This window comes from Ursus maritimus, unplaced genomic scaffold (genome assembly GCF_017311325.1).
Source record: "Ursus maritimus isolate PB19 unplaced genomic scaffold, ASM1731132v1 scaffold_29, whole genome shotgun sequence".
Taxonomy (NCBI): Eukaryota; Metazoa; Chordata; class Mammalia; order Carnivora; family Ursidae; genus Ursus; species Ursus maritimus.
The window spans coordinates 32768465-32790754 of NW_024425452.1; the positions used below are offsets into that span (position 1 = coordinate 32768465).

General features: G+C 33.8%; 1 protein-coding gene across 2 annotated transcripts in view; it reads right to left on the reverse strand.

Moving 5' to 3' along the window:
• Nucleotides 1–6369: 6369 nt before the first annotated feature.
• The window catches only part of IBTK (inhibitor of Bruton tyrosine kinase), a 93001-nt gene continuing 77080 nt past the window's right edge, over nt 6370–22290 (reverse strand). For both annotated transcript variants that reach the window (XM_040643698.1, XM_008684873.2), the window contains exons 26-29: nt 17625–17774; nt 9153–9224; nt 8615–8747; nt 6370–7654 (exon numbers count right to left, since the gene is read on the reverse strand). In XM_040643698.1, coding sequence (XP_040499632.1) covers nt 7523–7654; nt 8615–8747; nt 9153–9224; nt 17625–17774 — 487 coding nt within the window. In that variant the 3' untranslated portion in view covers nt 6370–7522. The remainder of the gene's footprint in view (nt 7655–8614; nt 8748–9152; nt 9225–17624; nt 17775–22290) is intronic.

Sequence of the window (22290 nt, forward strand, 5' to 3'; positions counted from 1 at the left end):
TTCATCAGTAAAGCTGTCTGGTCCTGCGCTTCTGTTTCTTGGGGGGTTTTTGATTGCCAATTCAATCTCCGGAATAGGAATTAGTCTGTTCAGGTTTCTATTTATTATTCAGTCTTGGTAGGTTGTGTGTTTCTAGGAATTTATCCATTTCTTACAGGTTTTCAAATTTGTTGGTGTATAATTGTTCATAGTAACGTATGGATCCTTTTTATTTCCGTGGTCTTAGTTGTAACATCTCTTTCATTCTAATTTTGTGTCCTCTTTTTTTTTCCTTGGGGGGGTCTTGCTAAAGGTTTGTCAGTTTTATTTACCTTTTCAAAAAGCAGCTTGGTTTCATTGATACATGTGTCTTTTAGTTTCTGTTTCATTTATTTCCATTCTAATCTTTATTTCCTTCCTACAACTAATTTTGGACTTCATTTGTTCTTCCTTCTCCAGTTTGTTGAGGTATAAAGTTAGGTTGAGATTTTTTTTGTTTCTTTTTTGAAAGGCATTTATTGCTATGAATTTCCCTCTTAGAACCACCTTTGCTGCATCCTCTAAGTTTTATTATGTTATATTTCTATTATCATTTTTCCCAAGGTATGTTTTTATTTTTCTTTTCATTTGTTCTTTGACCCATTGGTTGTTCAGTACCATGTTGTTTAATCTCCACATTATTTCTGAATTTTCCAGTTTTCTTCCTGTGATTGATTTTAGTTTATACCATTGTGGTCAGAAATGATGCTTGATATGATTTCAATCTTCTTAAATTTATTAAGACCTGTTTTGTGGCCTAACTTATGATCTGTCCTGGAGAATGCTCCATGTGCACTTGAGAAGAATGTGTATTCTGTTGTTTCTGGATGGAATGTTCAGTGTGTAACTGTTAAGTCCATCTGGTTTAACACTTTTTCTAAGTACCTTATTTCCTTATTGATTTCCTCTCTGGATGATCTTTGGAAAAACTATTATTTTCTTTATAACAAGTTATAATTAGGACTAGTGCATTTTAAGGCACCTAAGGAAATTAAACATCTTTTTAAAACTGTACTAAATATTTGAGATTTAAAGGAATTGTAAGCAATTTGTAAATATTCCCCTGTTGCTATTAATAAAAAGCCCTCCATTTGGCGGTAAAATTTAAGCTTTTAAATTTATATAGCAAGTATGTTTTCCATTTTCTTCCAGTTACTGGCCTTCTCTGTGCTATGAAAAGTAGATTATCAAACCAAGCATATCTTTTTTTTTTTTAACCTCAAAATATCTTCTGTACCATGTTTTTTTAAACTTTAGCATGCATCAGAATCCCCTGGAGAGCCTGTTAAAACACAGACTGCAGGGTTCCACTCCAAGTTTCAGATTCGGTAGAACTGGAGTAGAGCTCAGTAATTTGCATTTCGCGCAAGTTCCCAGTAATTTTGATCTTAATCCAGAGACCAAAATGAGAACCACTGATCTATGATTATACTCAATTACTCCCCTTCAGTTTAAGAGAAATAAATAGCACTTCTCTCCAAAAAATTTTACTTTGTACTGTTGATTCCATCTTCATCTTTGTTAATATCTGTAATTATTCCCTCTATTCCCAGCTCTCCAATCTCTGTATGTACTGACTTCCTTTCTGCCTTCTTGATGAGTAGACTTCCATTTTTAAAAACACAAAAAACAAGTGTGCCATCTAACTACCGTTTTTGTCTCTCATGCATTTACCTGTTCACTGCCAAATTTCTAGATATCCTTGAACCAAAACCTCTACATCCTCTTTTCTTTGGTACTTGGATCATCTCTGAATCAATTAAGAGTCCCAGTAGGGAAGAGGTAGCACTCTCAACTTGGGTAAATTATTAATAAACTATAAAAGTGTGGACAGGACATAGGAAAACTACAATGGATACTGCAGTAACCTGAGCTAGAAACAATGAGATGATCCTTTGTCATTCCTAGATCTGAGTGAGTGAGAGGAAGTAACACTTAACAGAATCTGGAGAGAATGGTCCATGGGAAGCAAGTTGCCTGATAGGAGCTATGACCTTCTGGTGAGGAGTGTAGACCATAGCAATACCATGGAGGTAGGAGACGGGGGCCAGGGGGAGGTTCAGTGTCTCTCCTCTTCTCAATATGCCAATATTATACTAGTTGCTCCGAACTGCCTACAGTAACCAGAAGCCAGAAGGAAAATGAGCTAGCTGATAAAATTCTTGAGTTCAGCCTCACCACACAGGATAGTGGAGAGAAAAATAGAGAATGGATCTGAGGTCAAATAGATGATATCCAGCACAGTCCATACCTTTTGATCTTCAGCCTCTATTCTTGTCCTTTATTTAGGTAACAATTTCTGCTCTCAATACAGAAAACAAAATTCTATAAGCTGCCATTTCATAAGATGATGTCAATTCAATATTCTTCTTATGAACACATGGAATAATCTCTAAGATTCTACATATGTTAGATGATAAAATACGTCTCGATAAATTTAAAAGGATCGAAACAATACTAAATAGGTTCTCCAAATTTAACAAAATTAAACACAGAAATAAACAAAAGGATACTTAGAGAAATTCCCAAATATTTTGAAATTAAACAATATACTTTTAAATAATCCATGGTTCAAAAAAAGCAATCAAAAGGAAATTAAAAAATATTTTGAACTGAATGAATGAAAATGAAAACACAACATATACAAATTTATGGAATGCAGGTAAAGCAGTGCTTAATGGTAAATTTATAGCTTTAAATACCTATATTTGGAAAAAAGCTCTTAAATCAATAATCTAGATTTAAACATCTAGAAAAAGAACAGTAAAAGCTAAAGCAAGCAGAAAACAAGAAATAATGAAGATCAGGGTTAAAACCAATGGGAAAAAAATAGGGGAAACTAACAATGAACCCCAAAGTTGATTCTTTGAATAGATCGACAAAATTACTATCGTCAAGGGAAAAAGAGAGAGAAAACACAGACCCAAAATCAAGAATGAAAGTGGAGACCTCACCACCAATCTTACAGATTAAAGGGATTAGAAATACTGTGAAGAACTTTATGCCAACAAACTAGACAATTTAGATAAAGTCCTAGACACCTAAATGATTGAAACTGACTCAAGAAGACATTTAAAAAATCTCAGCCTGCAACCTATAGAGAAAATGAAAGAAACTGAATTAATAAAGATTTTCGCACAAAGACAAGCCCACATCCAGATGGCTTCAGTTGTTAATGCTAGCAAACATTTAAATAATAATACCAATTATTTATAAACAGTTCCAGAAAAGAGGAGGAATACTTGTCAACTCATTCTACAAGGCCGTTATTACACTGATCCTAAGCCAGAAAAACATAACAAAAGAAGAGAAAACCACAGACCAATATCTCTCATGAATTATAGAAGCCAAAGTCTTCAAGTATTAACAAATCAAATCCAGTACTCCTTTTGGGTCAATTTCTTGACTTACTGGTAAATCACTGAGCTGAATATTTTTGTCTTTCAAACTTATCTGCGTTATGGTTCAAGATTTTAAATAAAACACATAAAAGAAAGAAAGGAATGGTTAGTCTGTGCTTTCAGAATATAAATTTAGTGAAAGATAAAGGCTAATAGGAAAACAGAAGTAATGGCAGAATATGACAAGTACCCTATTATAAGGCATAAAATGCTAAAAGGAATTGGGAACTCAGTCGATCCATGTATACTACTGTTTTTTTCTTTTGAGACACTATGGGGAGGAAAAAAAAACAGGAAAAAGTTCATGAAGGAAATAGAATTTGGGTTGCCTTAATCATGGATAAAGAGAATTTCAATAGGTGAAGAGAAAGAAAAATTTAGGGAGAGATCTGCATGAACAAAGCAAAATCTGTTTGGGAGAACTATCAGGTCAAGTTTGGCTCTCCCACCACATGTAGAATTGGGGGGGAAAAAATCACTTGAAGGCCAAACCAAGGAAATATGAACTTACTCAAACTGCAGAGGGAGTAACTTAAGGTTTAAGTTTTCAAAGTACGGACAAGACATATGCTTTGGGACTATTAGTTTGGGAATTAACAAGTTTAATGGATTGGACCAGGCAGATGGAAAAAAGGGAGAGCAGCTGTGAGACTAAAGAAGTGGTTCTTAACCATGTTCTCAACCTTTCAGGAGTTAGTGAGATCAAAACCATTTTCATAAGTTGTCATTTGCCATTTTCTATCTCAGTCTCTCAAGTTTCCAGATATTATATAACAAGTGACAATGCAACACATTGATTGCAGAAGCAGCTAGGAGACTCTAGGAGTCCTCTATTAACCCACACAGCAAAGACCTAAACCTGAAATGCTGAGTTATATGGTTTTATATATAAAAATATAAAATGATCCCAATCTTAATTTTGTTTTATAAAACAGTTACATTTTCATTAAAAATGTTATTTAACATATGATGGTTTATGATTTTTTATAGGAACTGAATTTTTATAGTTCTAATTTTGAAAACATTAAATACAAATAGATGTAACACATATAAACAAAAGCTCTTTGGAGTTCTCAATATTTTTTTATCAGTATAAACCTTTGGTCCTAAGACCAAAAGGTCTGAGAACTTTTGGAAAGAAAAAAGGACTTAAAAGACAGTACTAGTAATGAGAATGAAATGGAAAAGTAATGATAGGAGTAGGAGAACCAGTAGATGTGGGGGCAAATGGGGAAAGAGATACAGTAGAATCCAAAAGTTCAGCCCAAATGATTTAGAAGAATGACAAAATAAGAGATAAGGAAATAAAACAGATCAGGAAGTTTGGGGGTTATCAAGAATTCAGTTTTGACACAAATGAAATGCCAGCCAAGCAGCCAAGTAGAGAGACATATAAAAAATTAAATAAAGACTAAGATGCAGTTTGATGGTTATGTGTGTAGGAATGACCAGGTTGTTCTGGTATCTTACATAATTGAGCATCACTGCAAGCAAAAAAGATACACATAAGCAGTACCGTAAATCTTGGATCACTTGTCCCCAATTCTTTGGTGGAAGGTTGTTGTAGTTTCTTCTGAAAAGCTCTCTTAAATGGACAATTCGGGAAGCTTCTGGTTACATTTATCTTTTCTAAGTGCTTTTTATACGTTCTCAGTTTTGGTTAAATTGCTATAGACAATTAGCAATTTCTAAGAGGCACGGCTCTAGGGGAATCATACTGAAAAGACAGACTTCATTCTCATTAGTCACTTTCTCTGGAGTTCACTTTTTTTTTTTTTTTTAATAAAATGAAGACAATATGCAAGGTTAATCTATTAGGCTTCTTCAGATCTAAATTTTCTGAAACCGCTATTAACACCCTTATCATGAGCAAACACATACACTCCAACCTCCAAAAAGAGTTACAGAACAAACCTAGATATTCACTAGAAATCTCAACTGTCATTCCTATACAATATAAAGTAGGAATCTCTTAAACTTGTTTTAAAAGCCACTTCTTTTGAACTTTAAGAGAGGTCCTAAACCCTATTATTTTGTCAAAAAATTAACTTTTACTTAACTGGTAGACTTGTCAATTTTGCAAGTTTTCAGGATATTCTTATTTTACACCTCCACCTCCACCAACCATCACCTCTCCAGGCTGAAGAGTTCTAGGACTGTTATATCTTAAAAACCTCTTCACTCCCCTGATCCTTTAAATTGACAATTTCTAGACTGTTATCAATTCTACTAAGTCTTGAAGTCAAGGGATTAAAGATGAATTAATTATTACTGGCAGAATAATACTGTTGGGGGGGGGGAAGCACCCCATCACTTTCCTGGGCTTTTTGGTGGTAAAGTATTAGGTTACTATCTTCATGGAATTGTTTATGAAAAGTTACAGTGTATAGCATGCTTATCTTTCATTTTACTAGGAAAGAATTCTTTTTGTTTCCCAATGAAATTTTATATAACACCTCACTATATAAAATGGGCCACAAAGTACAACACTCTAATGGAGGTTAGTAAAGGTCTAAAGCCCCACAGACTCAGGCAGCCCTTCTCCCTCTCTTCACATCCTATCCAACAAAGGCTCTTTAGGGTGCTTCCCAGGCAACATAGAGTGCACTGTGAAAACCATCACTTGATAGCATCTTCAAATGTTAAAGATGCCAATATGCATTAAGAATCAAAGCTTCATATGAAATAAAGCAATTACTTCAGAAGGCCTCTTTACTGCAATTTCAATAAAACATAAAATCCATTTCTTCTCAATTTAGTTAAACATAATTTAAAACCTATCACAGATGCATCTTAGGAAAACTGACTTTTTTAAGCAGTGGAGGAATGAAGACACAGCATCAATGCAAACAATACTGGCTATAATACAGATCAGGAGGAATAATTAGTAATTCCCTCTGTGGTAGATGTCAATATAGTATAAGATATCAAAGACACATTAACAGTAAAATGGATCAAGATTATTTTTTATTGCACATTTGCTTACAAATTTGCTGTGTTAGGTAGAGTTAAACTTAACTCAAGTATTAAGTTAGTTTCAGCCATATTTCCATCACCTGAATTATAGCAGTGAATTGCCTATATGTTCCCCTAGAATTATGTTTCAGAAACTAGACATTAACCTTCCCAATCTGTCTCGTTTATTGGAGCACAGATTTAACATTTGCTTTTTAAAAATTTAACCACTCAGAACCAAATAGCATACTGTAAAGAAAACAATGTTTATGTCTATTCATGTAACTCAGCATCAGAGAACTTCTGATTACATACTATTGTAAAGGGTCTTCGAAACTATTCAATTCTTGTATGGATAATTAAGCATTTATTTTGGAAAATTTTAATATTTTGAGAAATTGATTCTTTCTCTAATCAGGCTTTTATAAGGTCTCCCCTCCCCACCAAAAAACAACACACAATGACTCCAAATTTAAAAAAGGAACCATATCTTGGACTAAGCTTCAGAATAGTATTCACATTCTCTTTTCACCGTACTCCGTAGTTTAATGTAAAATGGGCTGTACAAATTGAAATAATATGGTATTTGAGCAGTTCACGATTTAAACAGACCTGGAACATTGATGGCCTGATCAAAAGAGACACAAGAATGAAAACAACTACTACTGCAAACACAAAATTTTGGCCATTAATGGATCAGAAGTAATGGCTGATGCTCCTACTTTAAGCTCATCAATATCATATATATTTTAAAAAAAAAAGTGACAACAGATATTTGACAAAATCTTCTAAATTATTTATCCCAAATTCTCAAATGGAAAGTTATTTTTAATGCCTTACTCTTAAATTTTATACTTCAATCAGTCATGTTTTCCTTTGCAGACTGTTCAAAAGAAATAATTCTACTTAAACTTTTGACCTAGTAAGTTTCCTCTCACACATTTTTACATAAAAAGTGACTAAAATCACAATTCTGTGGCATTTGTTTTTAATCATTTAAACATTATATACCTAAACTGCCCTAAAGAAATTAGATCCTTTCTTATTCTAGCTAGAATGATGTTATCAAATTTGTAAGACCTCTTTTCCATAGCTCTTCTTTAGAACAATCATGATTTATGAAAAATGCATTTCAACTCCACAGCAAATCAGCATCCATGCTTATTCCACATAGGTACTGCTAGTGGTCCCTGTGGTGTCCTTTCAACAATGACAAACTCATCAGGGTTGCCAAATGCCTCATAGAAAACCAATAAATCCTGTATCGCACGCTCTTCAATCTGAAAATTAGGTGAAAAAAAATTGCTTTAATGTTTTAGCAAGATTACATTAGCTTTCCAATTTCCTTTTGTGGAAGTACCACTTTCTATGAATACAATGCAGCAGAATTAAATTAGGTATCTTGCTAGTCCCTCAGCAAGTAGAAGGCTTAAGGCCTGAAGAAGAATAATCAGATACCCACCCTCCCTTAAATTTTAATCTTGAGCAGAAGGAAAAAACCCCTGAAAATAGTTGTTGGTATCCATTTATTCCAATAACTTCAGTGAGATACTTTCTGCTCTACAAGTCTTCTAACTCTTCAGGGCAACGGTGGGTCTTATCTGTTTCCAAGCCTGGCTCCCTGGTCTTTCACCTAAATCTGTGGAATTTTAATATCCCCCTAATAATTTCTCTTTTCCATAAGTTAGCCAAAGTTGGTATCTGTGGCTTACAATCTAAGAACACTTACTGATACAGAAGCACTAGATAATGCCAAGTTCATTATTGATTACTTTTACTCTAATATACATATATATTTAGAGAGAGCATGTACGAGTGTGGCAGGAGGGGGAGAAGGAGAGAGAATCTTAAGCAAGCTCCACTCCCCAGTGTGGAGCCAGAAAGGGGGCTCGAGCTTATGAGCCTGAGATCATGACCTGACCCGAAATCAAGAGTCACATGCTTAAAGGACTGAGCCACCCAGGTGCCCCTATTGATCACTTTTAAACACTAAAATGGTCTAAAGCACCACCAGTGCTTAAAAAAAAAAAAAAAAATTACCCTTGTGACAATTTATTTGTTCTAAATTAATTATCCTGAATTCCTTCAATTAATACTATTGAGTGCCTCAGTTTAATTTTATATTAGACTTTAACATGATAAATATATGCACCTTTGTGATGAAGATAAACATAATTTTCTTAAGATGAAATGTAGTGTAATTCTTCTCTAAATTAAGACCATAAGGGCACATTACTTACCTGAATCAAAGCCAAGGGTTTTTCTCGACTTCTGATAAGAGCTGCTTCCTGCTGTAGCTCTTCTTCTACAATAGATGCAAAAGTGACTGGCGCTACCGTGGAAGGAGCAGTCAATGAAGAAGACAGCCAGGGACTGAAAGAATAGTAACAATGAGTTCTCATTCATCTTCCCAAATTTTTGCATATAAATTCTCTAAAATATACTTCAACAGTGTTACATTTTTATCCCAGTAACCTGCAATATAAAGGGAACTTGGAAACTTTTGCATTCTCTTTACAGAATGGTAAGGTAAGAAACAGAGGAAAGGAGAGCTAATATTTTATTTGGATCACTGCTAGAGAGAAAACTAGAAAACACCGAAAGGCTGGATGGAGCAGAAATTATATAACCAAACAGAAAGGTAACTCAAACTGCGGAGCAGACTGTAGTCAGAAAACCCATTCTATTCAATATACTACTCTCAATTTTTAATATTATCTTTCACTGCTAGACAATAGCTTAGCTTTGGAGGCTCCAAAGCTAATCAATTAGCCTTACTTGTGACTGTCTAGAAGTGATAAATCTGAAATATGGTTGCCTTCTGGTCCTGGGGTACCATGAGTGGAGCATCTGCAAAACAAATGCCAAAACTTGAGATTAAAACTTCTAATATTAGTAAAACTGTTTATTAATAGAAATACAGAGGAATAATTGTAAGTGCTGACTCAGGATACAACTTAACGCGTGGAGTCAGACTTACCTTTAAAATTGTAAGTAAAAAAAATCTATAGGGGCACCTGGGTGGCTCAGTCGGTTAAGCATCTGCCGTCAGCTCTGGTGATGATCTAAGGGTCCTAGGATCAAGCTCGGCATCGGGCTCACTGCTCAGTGGGGAGTCTGCTTCTCCCCCTCCCTGTGCCCCTCCCCCCATTTGTGTGTGCACGCATGTTCTTTCTCTCAAATAAAAATCTTTTTAAAAAAATCTATAGGCAGTTATAAAATCCTGTGTATAAAATACCATAGAGGAAGATCTTGCAAGAAATGGTCTATTTTTTCTAATAACATTCATATAACCACTTACTATTATCAAACATACATTAGGAAATACAGAAAACTTTGTAAATAAAGTTTTACAGTAATAGTTTATGGATAAAAGTGAAAAATTAGCACTAAGTTTCAAAATACATATAAACCAGACAATTAGCAGCTAAATTTTGTGAGCAACTAATATAGTACATAGTTTGATAAACCAGGAATTATAGGATGGAAATATAAGATATGATTTCTATGTTCTATGAACTCACAAAATGAGGAAACGATATGTGACGTATAGGAGAAAATAATTTAAGACACTATCTAACAAGGACTATAAATCAAAAAAGATTTGGTCATTAGGCCTCATGGAGACATCAGTAAAAGAGGTACAGGATGAGGGGTAGCAAGTACTCTTGTAGGGGAAAAAATTAGAGACTGGCCTAATTGTGGAATTTGACAGCTAGAAAGATACCTAGAGATTGTCTGGATTAATGAAATGCCCTCTTTCAGGAATGAGCAATCTTAGCCCTAGGCAGGTCGAACAGAAGTCAGAGAATGAACAAACAGGGTCTAAATATTGACTTCCTGATTCATTCATGGATCATTTGTAGAGTTAGTAGGTATGTGTAGCACCATGGTGCTGAGAACCAGGCTGATTAAAACTCTATCCCTTCAGGAGGGAAAACGGAAGGGGGAAAATCAGAGAGGGAGATGAACCATGAGAGACTATGGACTCTGGGAAACAAACAGGGTTTCAGAGGGGAGGAGGGTAGGGGGATGGGGTAGCCGGGTGATGGGTATTGAGGAAGGCACGTGTTGTGAATGAGCACTGGGTATTATAAGCAAGTAATGAATCACTGAATGCTACATCAAAAACTAATGATGTACTATACACTGGCAAACTGAACATTAAAAACAAAAAAATTCAGTCCCTTCCCCACTAAAAACTCTGAGAGATTTAAAAATCTATTTATAAACAATGATAAAACAATGTGAGATAAAACAATTGATACTTGTACCACTTTGCACAAAGTGGTATGGATTCACAGGAGAAATTGACATGAGGGTACATGCTGTTGGCTTCACTGAAGAAATGACATTAAAGCTGAGGAGAGTGGCACGAAATAGGGTTTCTGGTCGTACTACTATATGGAATGGTGAAAGACTTTGGTGGCTTAAGTAAAGATAGGCTGTTCTTTTCAATAAATAGAATGATAGGATTAAGAGTTTGGAAGAGATTAAAAGTGAAACAAAGTTAAAATGAACCAGTAGGGCCAGAGTACAAAATGCACTGAAAGCTAAAACATTTAGAACTGATGTATGGGCAAATAAATTTACTGGCAGTATTTTTATATATATTATCTCATTTAATATTTCCAATACTCTATAAAGAAAGCATGTATTATCTCCATTACAGTGATTAGGAAATTTAGACTCAAAGAATACTATATATAATTGCCTGACTCTCAAGTTGGGAAGTAGCAGAAACAGAACCCAAAGCAGGTCTTTTTCACTCAGAGTACAGTATGTTTTCCATTATCACAAACCTGCCTTTGTTTTTATTATTCCCCTTAGTTTACAATACATTCCACTACAAATGTCTTATCCTGTAAGGACTGGCTCAAATATCACCTTCTCTCTGCTCCTCTAGCACTTCAACTACTATAGCTTCCCACACTGTGTTGTTATTGTTTACACATCTGTCTTAACTGCCAGACTAGGCTCTCAAGGTACAGCACTGTGCCTCATTCATGTGTCCAATACAACACCTGGAACACAGCTGTTTGTAAAAACTGAATTAAAGAATAAATAACAGAATCAGAAAGCCAAAGGATTTTAAGTATGAGATAAAAGCAGATTTTTTTTTTAAGTTCCTTATTCCTTTGAATTACTGATAACTTTATTCTTCTAGATGTTAGGTCCTGAATGAAGTGAAGGTAGGTATAGTTATAAGTTCTCAGTTTTAAGTTCCAGGACTTGAAATCTACTAGATGCTTGACCTATGACGTCCAAATTAAGAGAAGTCTCCAGGATGAAGTAGAAGACTTCTAGCCAGGAGAAAAATGAAGCTAAGAAGATGAACTAGAAAGCTACTAGAATAAATGTTACAAGATGACGAAAGAAGGAAAGGAGAGACAGAAAAAAGGAAAGGAGAGAGAGACTGAGAAAGGAAAACGAAAGGAAGGAAAGAAGGAAAGGGAAGGAAGGAAGAGAGAGAAAGAGAGAGAGAGAGAAAAGAGAAGATCCAAAAGTCAGCCCAAGGCTAGAAATCAGAGGCTTTCTAGGGCACTAAAGCATAACATGGAATAAACACAAATGACTTGAGTGGTGTTCAAAAATCCCTCTGGTGTCTGGGATTGGCCAAAAGTGTTTGACACACTTTCAAAGAAATGGAAAAATATTGTAGAATCAATTATTTAATTAAGCAGCAGCAGCTACAAGCTGTTTGTGAAAATAGTACAGTACTGGCTAAAACAAACTGAGTATCAGGACTAAAGTATCTTATATAGGCCTTGTTAAATCAAAAGTTAAGCAATCAGAGCTTAAGTATAACAATTTACCTGGATAACATTTTATAATTTATAAAGTACTTCCATATATATTATCAGATATAAACCTCATCATAAACTTGCATGATAGACATTATTGTTCTTATTTCATATGTCATGAATCTGGTTCAGAAAGGTTCACAGAGGGGCTACTGTGTTAGACTGAAACTCAAATCGGTTTTATAAGATTGTAATCCCAGAAGTCCTTCCACTAATGATTCTTCAGTGGATAATCTCATTAATTATAAATTTATCCAAACCACCAAAAGTCCATGAAAATTTCAACTCAGAATGAAGCAAAACTGTTAAATTTGATTAAACAAATATCAAGGGGTGCCTGGGTGGCTCAGTCGTTAAGCGGCTGCCTTTGGCTCAGGGCGTGATCCCGGCGTTCTGGGATCAAGCCCCACATCAGGCTCCTCTAATGGGAGCCTGCTTCTTTCTCTCCCACTCCCCCTGCTTGTGTTCCCTCTCTCGCTGGCTGTCTCTCTCTCTGTCAAAAAAAAAAAAAAAAAAAAATCTTAAAAAAAAAATCAAAAACACGCTAAGCTTTCAGATAATGAATGCAGCATTATTAAGCTGTAGGTATTTGCAACACAGAAACAGACATCTCAATAGACGATCTGTACAAAATTTTGCCTTCTGAAAATAAAAGCAACATTAAAAGGATGGCTAAAATAAAATATTTTTTCAGGGATTTTTGTTCAAACTGAACGTTAATCTTACCAAATTTAGACTTTGAGAATAACTAAATTACTTCTTACTCATATTGTTGACTTTTAATTTTTTTGAGTTCTGTATTAGCTTAATTACAAAGATTTTTATATAAGTTTAGAGCTGATATAATAATTTTCGTCTTACAAGTAATTTTCCTTACCGATAAGAAACACAAGATCAGTTTCTGCCCAGAATTACATAAAGGGGTATTTAAGTGGAAGGAAATGAAAGAAAACACAAGAAAAAATGAAAAAGAACACGTAAGTAACAATAAACACATAAATTCCACAAATCCCTCTTTTCTGCATTTTAACATCCCCAAATAACATTGCCATTCCTGGATTTCCCTAGCCTTGGGGAGAAAAAAAAATCACATTTTCTACAATTAAAACAAGAATATATGATTTGAGGAATTTCCTAAGATGAACTCCATTACACATGCCACACAAATTCCCTGAAGGACCATAGCATTTGTCTTCCAGCTGTAATTCTCACTATTACCTGTATAATACTGTATAATATTACACTATTACCTGTATAAAATAAACTGTATAATGTATACTATTAGACACTCCTTTACAATTTCCAAACCAGTATAACAGCAGAAGCCACTTTGCCCAATTAAGAGCCTTGATGTTATAGCACACTCTAGTGATCAACTATGAAACCACAGATCTTCAATATTTTATGACAGACTTCTCCAAAGAAAATAAGAAAATTTCAATCTACAGTGTTAATATTTAAAATACAAAAATATTACGAAAATGAACTTCATGTTCATACCTTACAATTTACACACCTAAAGCATACAATATTACTTACTCATTAGAAACAAAGGTTACCTGAAACAGCTACAATTTTACCTCATTTATTCGTCTTGTTCTCACTGAGCACCTACTACATGCTAGAAAATATTCTAAGCATTGGTAATTCAGTGAGAAGCAGAGATCAATCTCTCACTGAGACAACTCTCCTCTCCTATGCTTTCATTGAACATATAGGTAGCTACACAGACATTAAAATACTTGCAGCTGAAAACACTAAACAAAGAATCACACTAATAACTGTGAAAAATACGATGAGTGCAAAGTGCTATGGGAGCATATCATAGAAAACTGACCCAGTAAGGGAAATCTGACTTCTCCAGAGAATATGACTGAATAGAGACTGAAAGAAGAATCAGAGTCAACTAGTCAAAGGGTAGGTAAGTGGCAAGAAGTAAACGGCATTTGAGAAACTGAGAGGAAGAACAAGATAATGAGAATCCAGAGATGTTAAAAGAGAAAGATAAGAGATTGGAAGAAAACAGACTATGTAGGCATAGTACCCTCTAGGTCTATCCATGTTCTCACAAATGGCAAGATCGAATTTTTCTTTATGACTAAGTAATATTCCATTACACACACACACACACACACACACACACAATCTTCTTTATCCATTAATCTATTGATGGATACTTATGTTGCTTCCATATCTTGGCTATCGGGAAAAAAATGATGCAATAAATATAGGGGTGCATATATCTTTTTTAATTCATGTTTTTTCTTTGGGTAAATCAGGAAGAAAATATCAGGAAGAATTTTGGAAGAAAAATCAGGAAGAATGAGCTGTTTTGTGTTTTTGTTTGATTTTGATTTTATGAAAGGGGTTTGAGGAAAACACTGTTCGGTTTTAGACAAGGTATTTCTGAACATTCAAGTAGGATGGAGATACCAAGAAGACAGCTGAGTAAGTCTGAAGCTCAGAAGATAGTTGTGGGCAGGCAATATTTGAGTCTTTAGTGTATAGCTGATAACTGAAAATAGAAGCTCATGAAATGGTGTAGAAATAATATAAAGTGAAATGAGAAGATGACCTGTAATTGAACTTCAAGTAGAATGAGTCATATAAAAAGTTCATGGTTTTGGCAATATGGAGGTCACTGCTGAACTTAGCCTGAACTGTTTCAGTTTAGTAATGGGACTGGAAGCCAGACTGGATTAAGAAGTGATTGGGAGCTGACAGCTCTTTTGAGAAATTTGGCTGTGAAGGGATTAGGGGATTGGTAATGATAAGACAACTGTTAGAAGAAAGTGTGGGGGATGACTGAGGGATTCATTACCTCACCCACACCACATGAGAGAGATCTAAGCATATACAAAACCAGATGGGAGGTATCCACCTAAAAGGATAAGGCTGAATATCCACAAGAAAAGAGAGGGATAATTAATAGCTTAAGGCTTTTAAAGTGGAAAGGAGTAAAGATACCAGCACAGATATAAATATTAACCAGAGATAGGAAAAATAACTCTTCCAGTGCAAAACAAGAAAGGAAAAATAATGAAAAAAAATAGAGGCAGATTTATGTGTTTCACAGTAAGAAAATAAGGAAGTTACATGTCTATTTAAAAGCCTGGTCTAGATCACTCATCACACAACTTGCAAAAACCAGTGGTATTCTTCTGTTTCTCTTATATCAATAAAAAGACTACACTATATTCAATTTTTAAAAATATTGTGATAGACGCAGGATCATTACAAGTATAACAACCAATTTTTTAAAAAATTTCTAAAAAAATTTGGAATAAAAAAACGTATTGAGATGTACAAATAATGACTTTTTAAAATATGTTTAGAATTATGTACATAATAGACACATTTATGAAATAAATACATAAATGCATGTGTATGCATACAGTGGCGCTCAAATGTAGTTGAAAATAAACATTTTTACTGTGAGAATTTAACATCTCTTAAAAGCCTACCTGTCACTTAGGAATGGAATAAAATGCCCTTCCCTCAACATCTTTAAGAATACAAAATACTGAATAGTTTTACATTGTTTAGGTTCAGTCATTTTCAGTGTATCCTAAAATGTTCACCAAACTTTGTTAGTACTTTTTTTCTGAAATACATTTTGAAACTAATTAAAAAAAAATACATTCAAATACTTTTAATACATTGAAGATCACTGCCATGTTAACTTCTATTGTCAGGTTAATTCATTTTTATATCAATTCAAGAAGAAAATTTCTTCTGCCATCTCTGTTTAAATGATGTATGATCTTAGAGAATCTTAAACATGTGTAACTATTTCAGTCAGAATTTTCTTAATATTAGGCAATTAAATGTTGAGACTAGATATAATTTTTCAATATGTTTTATATACTTAATTGTGTAAGGTTTCTCTTCTCTTCTGGACTGTGTGTTCTCTATGGGCTGGGGCTATGTTAATTTTATCACTGTAACTCTAAATATTTGTCAATTTTAAGACGACAAATGTCTTACATCCAATTCTGTATTTATGACCCTAACAAACCAGCCTTAATATTCTCACTTTTTCATAAGTAAGCATATAAAAAGTTTATCTATTTTATATGTTAGAGTTACATTTAAGATTTTTATAGTGTTCCAGTAATAAAAGTTTTCACAATAGGGACAGAGGCCAAATGATTTCTTCAGATTCTTTCTGATCTCTAATTTTCCATATTGTAAGTAAATGGCTCAAGATCTTTGGTCCCAAATGTACATTATAAGGCAGCCAGTCACAATATCAACAACAAAAATATTTAAAGAGTTCAATTAAACCAGTGATTTCCAAAGTTGTTAGAAGACTTTGACAGTTCCTCCAAGTTGCTTACAGGGCAGATATGATGAGGTTAAACTATAGTATGGCTCCCAGACCCCTCTTCTTGATTCAATCAGAGAAATTTATATTATTCTGCTTGATAATATTGGAATTAGACCTAAGATTTCACATTAAAACAGTTTAAGGGGAAAAGGTTTAACAAAGTGTTAAAAAAGCTTTACCATTATGTAAAACAACATTAATCTGGTCACAGCTGACATTTTTAATTACATTTTTGTTTTGTCTAAAATACTTTAGGGATTAATATTTCTTTGGGAGACGTCATATTAGCAGAAATAAGAAAAAAAAAATTCCATTTAGTCAACCAACTTGAAACACAGTTCTTTCTTCCAACACTGGGCTATCTAATGCTCCAAGAATGTTCCTTTTTGTACAATGATTAAGATAATTTACATACCATGGCAGGAAAGCTATTTTTATTAGAAAATTGCTTTTAAATTATGTTTAGATTTTCATGTTCCATGTAGGTATTTAAAATATGAAACATCTTTTAAAATACATTGAATTTTAAAAACTAGTATCAAAAACAGCTAGAGAAAAAACTGGAAACACCCGAAGGTCCAGCAACAGATGCAGATATATGGGTTGCTTTGTAACAATGAAATACTACTCAGCAATAAAATAGAATGAACGATACACATAGCAACTTAGATAAATCAAAACCTATATACTGAGTAAAAGAGAATTTTTAAAAGTACAGACTAAATGATCCTATAGGTATAAAACTAGAATATACAACATAGCCTCTACTGACATAAGAGGATTTGCATAAAGAGCAAAATGGGGAAGGGAGGAAGAGATTAATTACCAAGGGGCAGGAGGAAACCTCTGAGAATGATGGCTATAGTCACTGTCTTGAATGTAGCTGGTAATGGTTTCACAGGTGCATACATATGCCAAAACATCAAGCTGTATACTTTAGATATATACAATTTACTATAAGGCAGTTATACCAAAATAAAGCTTCAAAAAAAGTAGATATGTTAATTTTGAATGTAAAAGAATGTGTAAAACTCTGCCTGATAAATTTTTAAAGATTGTATCAGAATGTAAAACCACCACAGAATTTTTTAAGGTAAAAAATCTTTAACTTACTACCTTGCAATTTTCGGAGCCTGGGAATTTTCTATTCCTTTAAAACAAACTTTTTTGACATGATCTCCTGAACTATGGCCAGTAACAGATTTTTTTTCTTCTAAGAAATCCCGGAATGACTTGGATGAAACCGAATACAGAGAAGAAGATGCCCTGCAAAAGACAACAGAGATCATGTTAAAACATCCATTTTTTAAAAGGTCATTGCTAGAAATCACAAGGAAGAAAGGGAGAGAATGTATACAAAAATTTTACAGTGATGATATATAATTAGTTTTTAATGTGATGTTGGATTCCTGCTGTCAGTTGTGAACTAATCAAAATGATATGATAAAAAACAATGGAGACCAACACTGAAGATAACCCAGATGTTGAAATTAGTAATGATATTAAAAACAAGTGTTATAACTATGCCTCCGGCAACAATAAAAAATGCTCAGAACAAACTGAAGAATAAGCTCAGGGAAAAGAAACTATGAAAAAGAATAAAATAGAAATTCAAGAACTTTTAGTACAATATTTAAAAAACAAAATTCACTGGATGGAATTCACAGCCAGTTGGAAAAGAATCGGTAAAATGAAGATAAATTAACAAATTTTTAAATCTGAACATTGGGAAGAAAAGATAGAAAAAAAATTCCACCATGGGGACTTATCAGATAATATCAAAAGGTCTACCATAAGTGTAAGTGGGAGCACCAGAAGGAGAGGTTAGAAATATGGCAGACAAAAATATTTAAAGAGACAAAAATATTTAAAGAAATTTCAAAAGCCAAGCATTCCCCAAATCTGGTGGAAGGTATAAATTTAAAGATTCAAGAACTTTAGCAAACCCCAAAGAAGATCAATCTAAAGAAAACCATACTTAGGCACATAATAAGCAAGCTGCTAAAAAGCAAAAATCAAAAGAAAATCTTGAAAGCATCTTGAAAAAAATACAACACAGTATGAAAACACTTAGCTTATTAGAAACAAGGAAAGCCGAAAGACAGTGGAACATCTTTAATGTGACAAAAGGTAGAGAAAAAAGCTATCAATCCAATATTCTAGATCCATATGAGAAACTTGGACAAGGATCCTCTCCAAGCCAGGATCAGAAATGATTACAGTCCTCGCTGAACCTGGATTACAGCAGTGTGGGAGACTTGAGCCAGGGGCACCCATAAGAAATAACTCAGTGAAGCATGACCTAAAGGAACTATGAGACAACATACATTGATTGTTTTAAGCCATTGTTTAGGGATAATCTGTTACAAAGTAACAGATAACTAATATAAGATACCACTGGAATTAAAAAGATAAAGATTATAAGAAACTTTATGTAAATAAATTTGACAACTTAGATAAAATGGACAAATATCTTGAAAAAACAATATTAGGGGTGCCTGGGTGGCTTGGCTGGTTAAGCATCTGACTTCGGCTCAGGGCATGATCTCTGGGGGTTGTAGGATCAAGCCCTGTGCTGGGTGGGGAGTCTGCCCTCTGCTGCTCCTCCTCCTCAGGCACTCCCTCTCTGAAATAAATAAATCTTTAAAAAAATATTTATCAAAGATAACAAAAATATGAAATAAAAAAAATATATGGATCTATCTCTATTTCAAAAATTTAATTAATCCCACCAGTTTTTTTAATTGTAGAAGTTGACAAATTGATTCTAAAATTTATATGGGAATACAAAAAACCTAAATTAGCCAAAGTATTCTTAAAGAAATACAAAGTTGGAAGAAGATAAAACAAGTAAGAGTAATCAAGACAGAGTGATACTGATATAAGGATTAACAAACAGATCAGTGGAAAAGAATAGCTCAAACACAGATCCTCACATATACAGTCATTTTAATTTCAATAATTAAATTCCCAAAACAATTCAGTGGTAAAAGTATTTTATCTATAATAAACAAATGGTTTATAGAAGGAAAAAAACCTTTACCTTTATCTCACACCATATCCCAAAATTAATTCAAGGTGGATCACAGACCTAATGTAAAAGCTAAATATCCTAGAAGAAAACAAAACACTATCTTCATAGCTTGGTGGTAGGCAAAGGTTTCTAGGACTTATATAGGAATAATCATCAAATAATGAAATGGCGAATTAGACTTAACCAAAATTAAAACTTCTGATCAAAAGACATTGTTCAGAAAAGAAAAAAAAGAAAGAAAGAAAGAAAACAAAATATCTGCAAAACACCTATATGACAAATGACTTGTATCCAGACTGTAAAAAGAACTCCTAGAAGGGTGGCCTGGGTGGCTCAGTCAGTTAAGCATCTGCCTCTGGCTCAGGTCATGGTCCCAGGGTCCTAGGATTGATCCCCATATTGGGCTCCCAGCTCAGTGGGGAGATTGCTTATTCCTCTCCACCCTGCTTATTCTCTCTATCTCTCTTACTCTGTCTCTTTCTCTCTCTCAAATAAAGAAATAGAAATTTTTTTAAAGAACTTCTAGAACTCAAAACTAAAAAACACAAGTAATAAAAGACTAGGCAATTTCAAAAAGCAAGCAAAAATGATTTGAATAGACACTTCACAAAGAAAGATATGCTAATGATCAATAAGCACATAAAACAGTGCTCATTATTCATCAGGGAAACACAAAACCACAATGAGAGGCTGTTACACACCCACCAGAATGGGTATAATTAATTGACAATCCACATGTTGGCAAGAATATAAAATAACCAATACTCTCATACATTGTTGGTGGGAGGATAAAATGGTACTAATGCTATGGTAAAGGGTCTGGCAGTTTCTTAATAAGTAAACATACATCTTCTGTATAATCCAGCAACTGTCCCTAGTATTTACCCAAGAGAAATTAAAATATATGTCTGTAAAAAGGCCCAAACAAGAATTTGTTAACAGCAGCTTTATTCATAATTGCCAAAAACTATTCAACAGGAATAAACACAAGCTGTATATTCATACCTTGGGATACTAATAAAAAAGAATAAACCACTGGTATGCACAATCCAGATAAATCTGAAAAGCATGCTGAATGAAAGAAGCCAGACAAAAAAAAGTACATTATGTTTCATTCTCTAAAGTTCTAGAAGAGGCAAAACTAATCTGTGGTCAAAAAAGAAAAATCACAACAGTGGCTGACAATGGTATGGTGGATGGAGAGAGCCAGGACGAAAGAGAACTTTCTGAAGAAAACTTCCTGGGATAATGGTAATGCTCAGCAATTTATTAAAAAGATAACAGACAATGACAAAGTGAGTTTTTTTCTCAGGAATGCAAGGTTGGTGTAACAGTCAAAAAAAAAAATCAATATAAAATATACATTAACAGGATAAAGCAGAAAAAATGGAAAAGGCCTATGATCCAAAATATGACCAATAAAAGGCAAAGATCTGAACACGCATCCCAAAGATATGAAAATGGCCAATAAGCCCTTGAGAAATGTGAAATAAACCACACCTCCTAGTAGCTAAAATGAAAAAGATTAAGTGTACCAAGTATTGGAAAGGATATGTAACAACAGAAACTCTCACATATTGCTGGCAGAAATATAAAACATGACTATTCCGGAACACTGTTTGGTGTTTTTCTTACAAAGTTTCTTATAAAACATTCGCTTAACATATGATCTAGCAATTCCACTCCTAAGTATTTACCCAAGAGAAATAAAAACATGTCTATTATGACTTACACATAAATAATAACTTTTTTCATAAAAATATACTGGAAACCCAGTATTTCTCAACAAAAAGAAATTACAGATAAATGCAACAACATGGATGAAGCTCCAAAACTCTGAATTGAATGACAGAAAGCCAGACATAAAACAGAACATAACTATACTTACATGCCACTTATATAAAGTTTGAGAACAGGCAAAAACTAAGTTATAGTGACAGAAATTTCACCAATGGTGGCATAGGTGGAGACAGAAAAGGTACCGGGATGATGGAAATTATTTTTTTATTTCCATTGGGGTGGTGAATACACAGATATATACATGTGTCAAAACTATACACAAATTTAGTGATGTACCATATGTAAATTATAACTTGATAAAGTTACTTTAAAAAAAAACAGAAAAGGAAATCTGAACTCCTTCCCAAATGACTAAAATAAAGTTGAAAAATGCCAAGTTTTGGTAAAGAGGTGGAGAAAGCACAACTCATATACTACCGATGAGAATGTTTTGTGATAGCCACTAAAAATGAATATACACATATTCTGATCCAGTTATTCCTAGTTATACACCCAATAGAAATGCAAATGTACTTCACCAAAGATCAGAACTAGAACATCTATAGCAACACTAATCCTAACAGTAAAGAAACGAAGATACTCAAATGTTAACAAAAACTGAATAAGTTGCAGTATATTTACACAGTGGAAATTAGTACTCAACAAAGTATGAATGAGTTTCATAAATATGTTGAACAAAGGAAGCGAGACACAATTCTATTTACAGATATTAAAAGAAAATCTATGGACAGAGAAGTCAGGATAGTGGATGATAAAAAAGAAAGTGGGTTGGTGCAGGAGGAAGGGACTCAGAAGATGCTGGTATTGTTACTTCTTAATTTGAGTGCTGGTTGCATAGGATGTGTTCAGTTTGTGAAAATTCAACCTATACACTTATGATAACTGTACTTTTAAGTGTATATTGTTTTAATAAAAAGTTACTTAAAATGTAAACCTAATTTTACATTA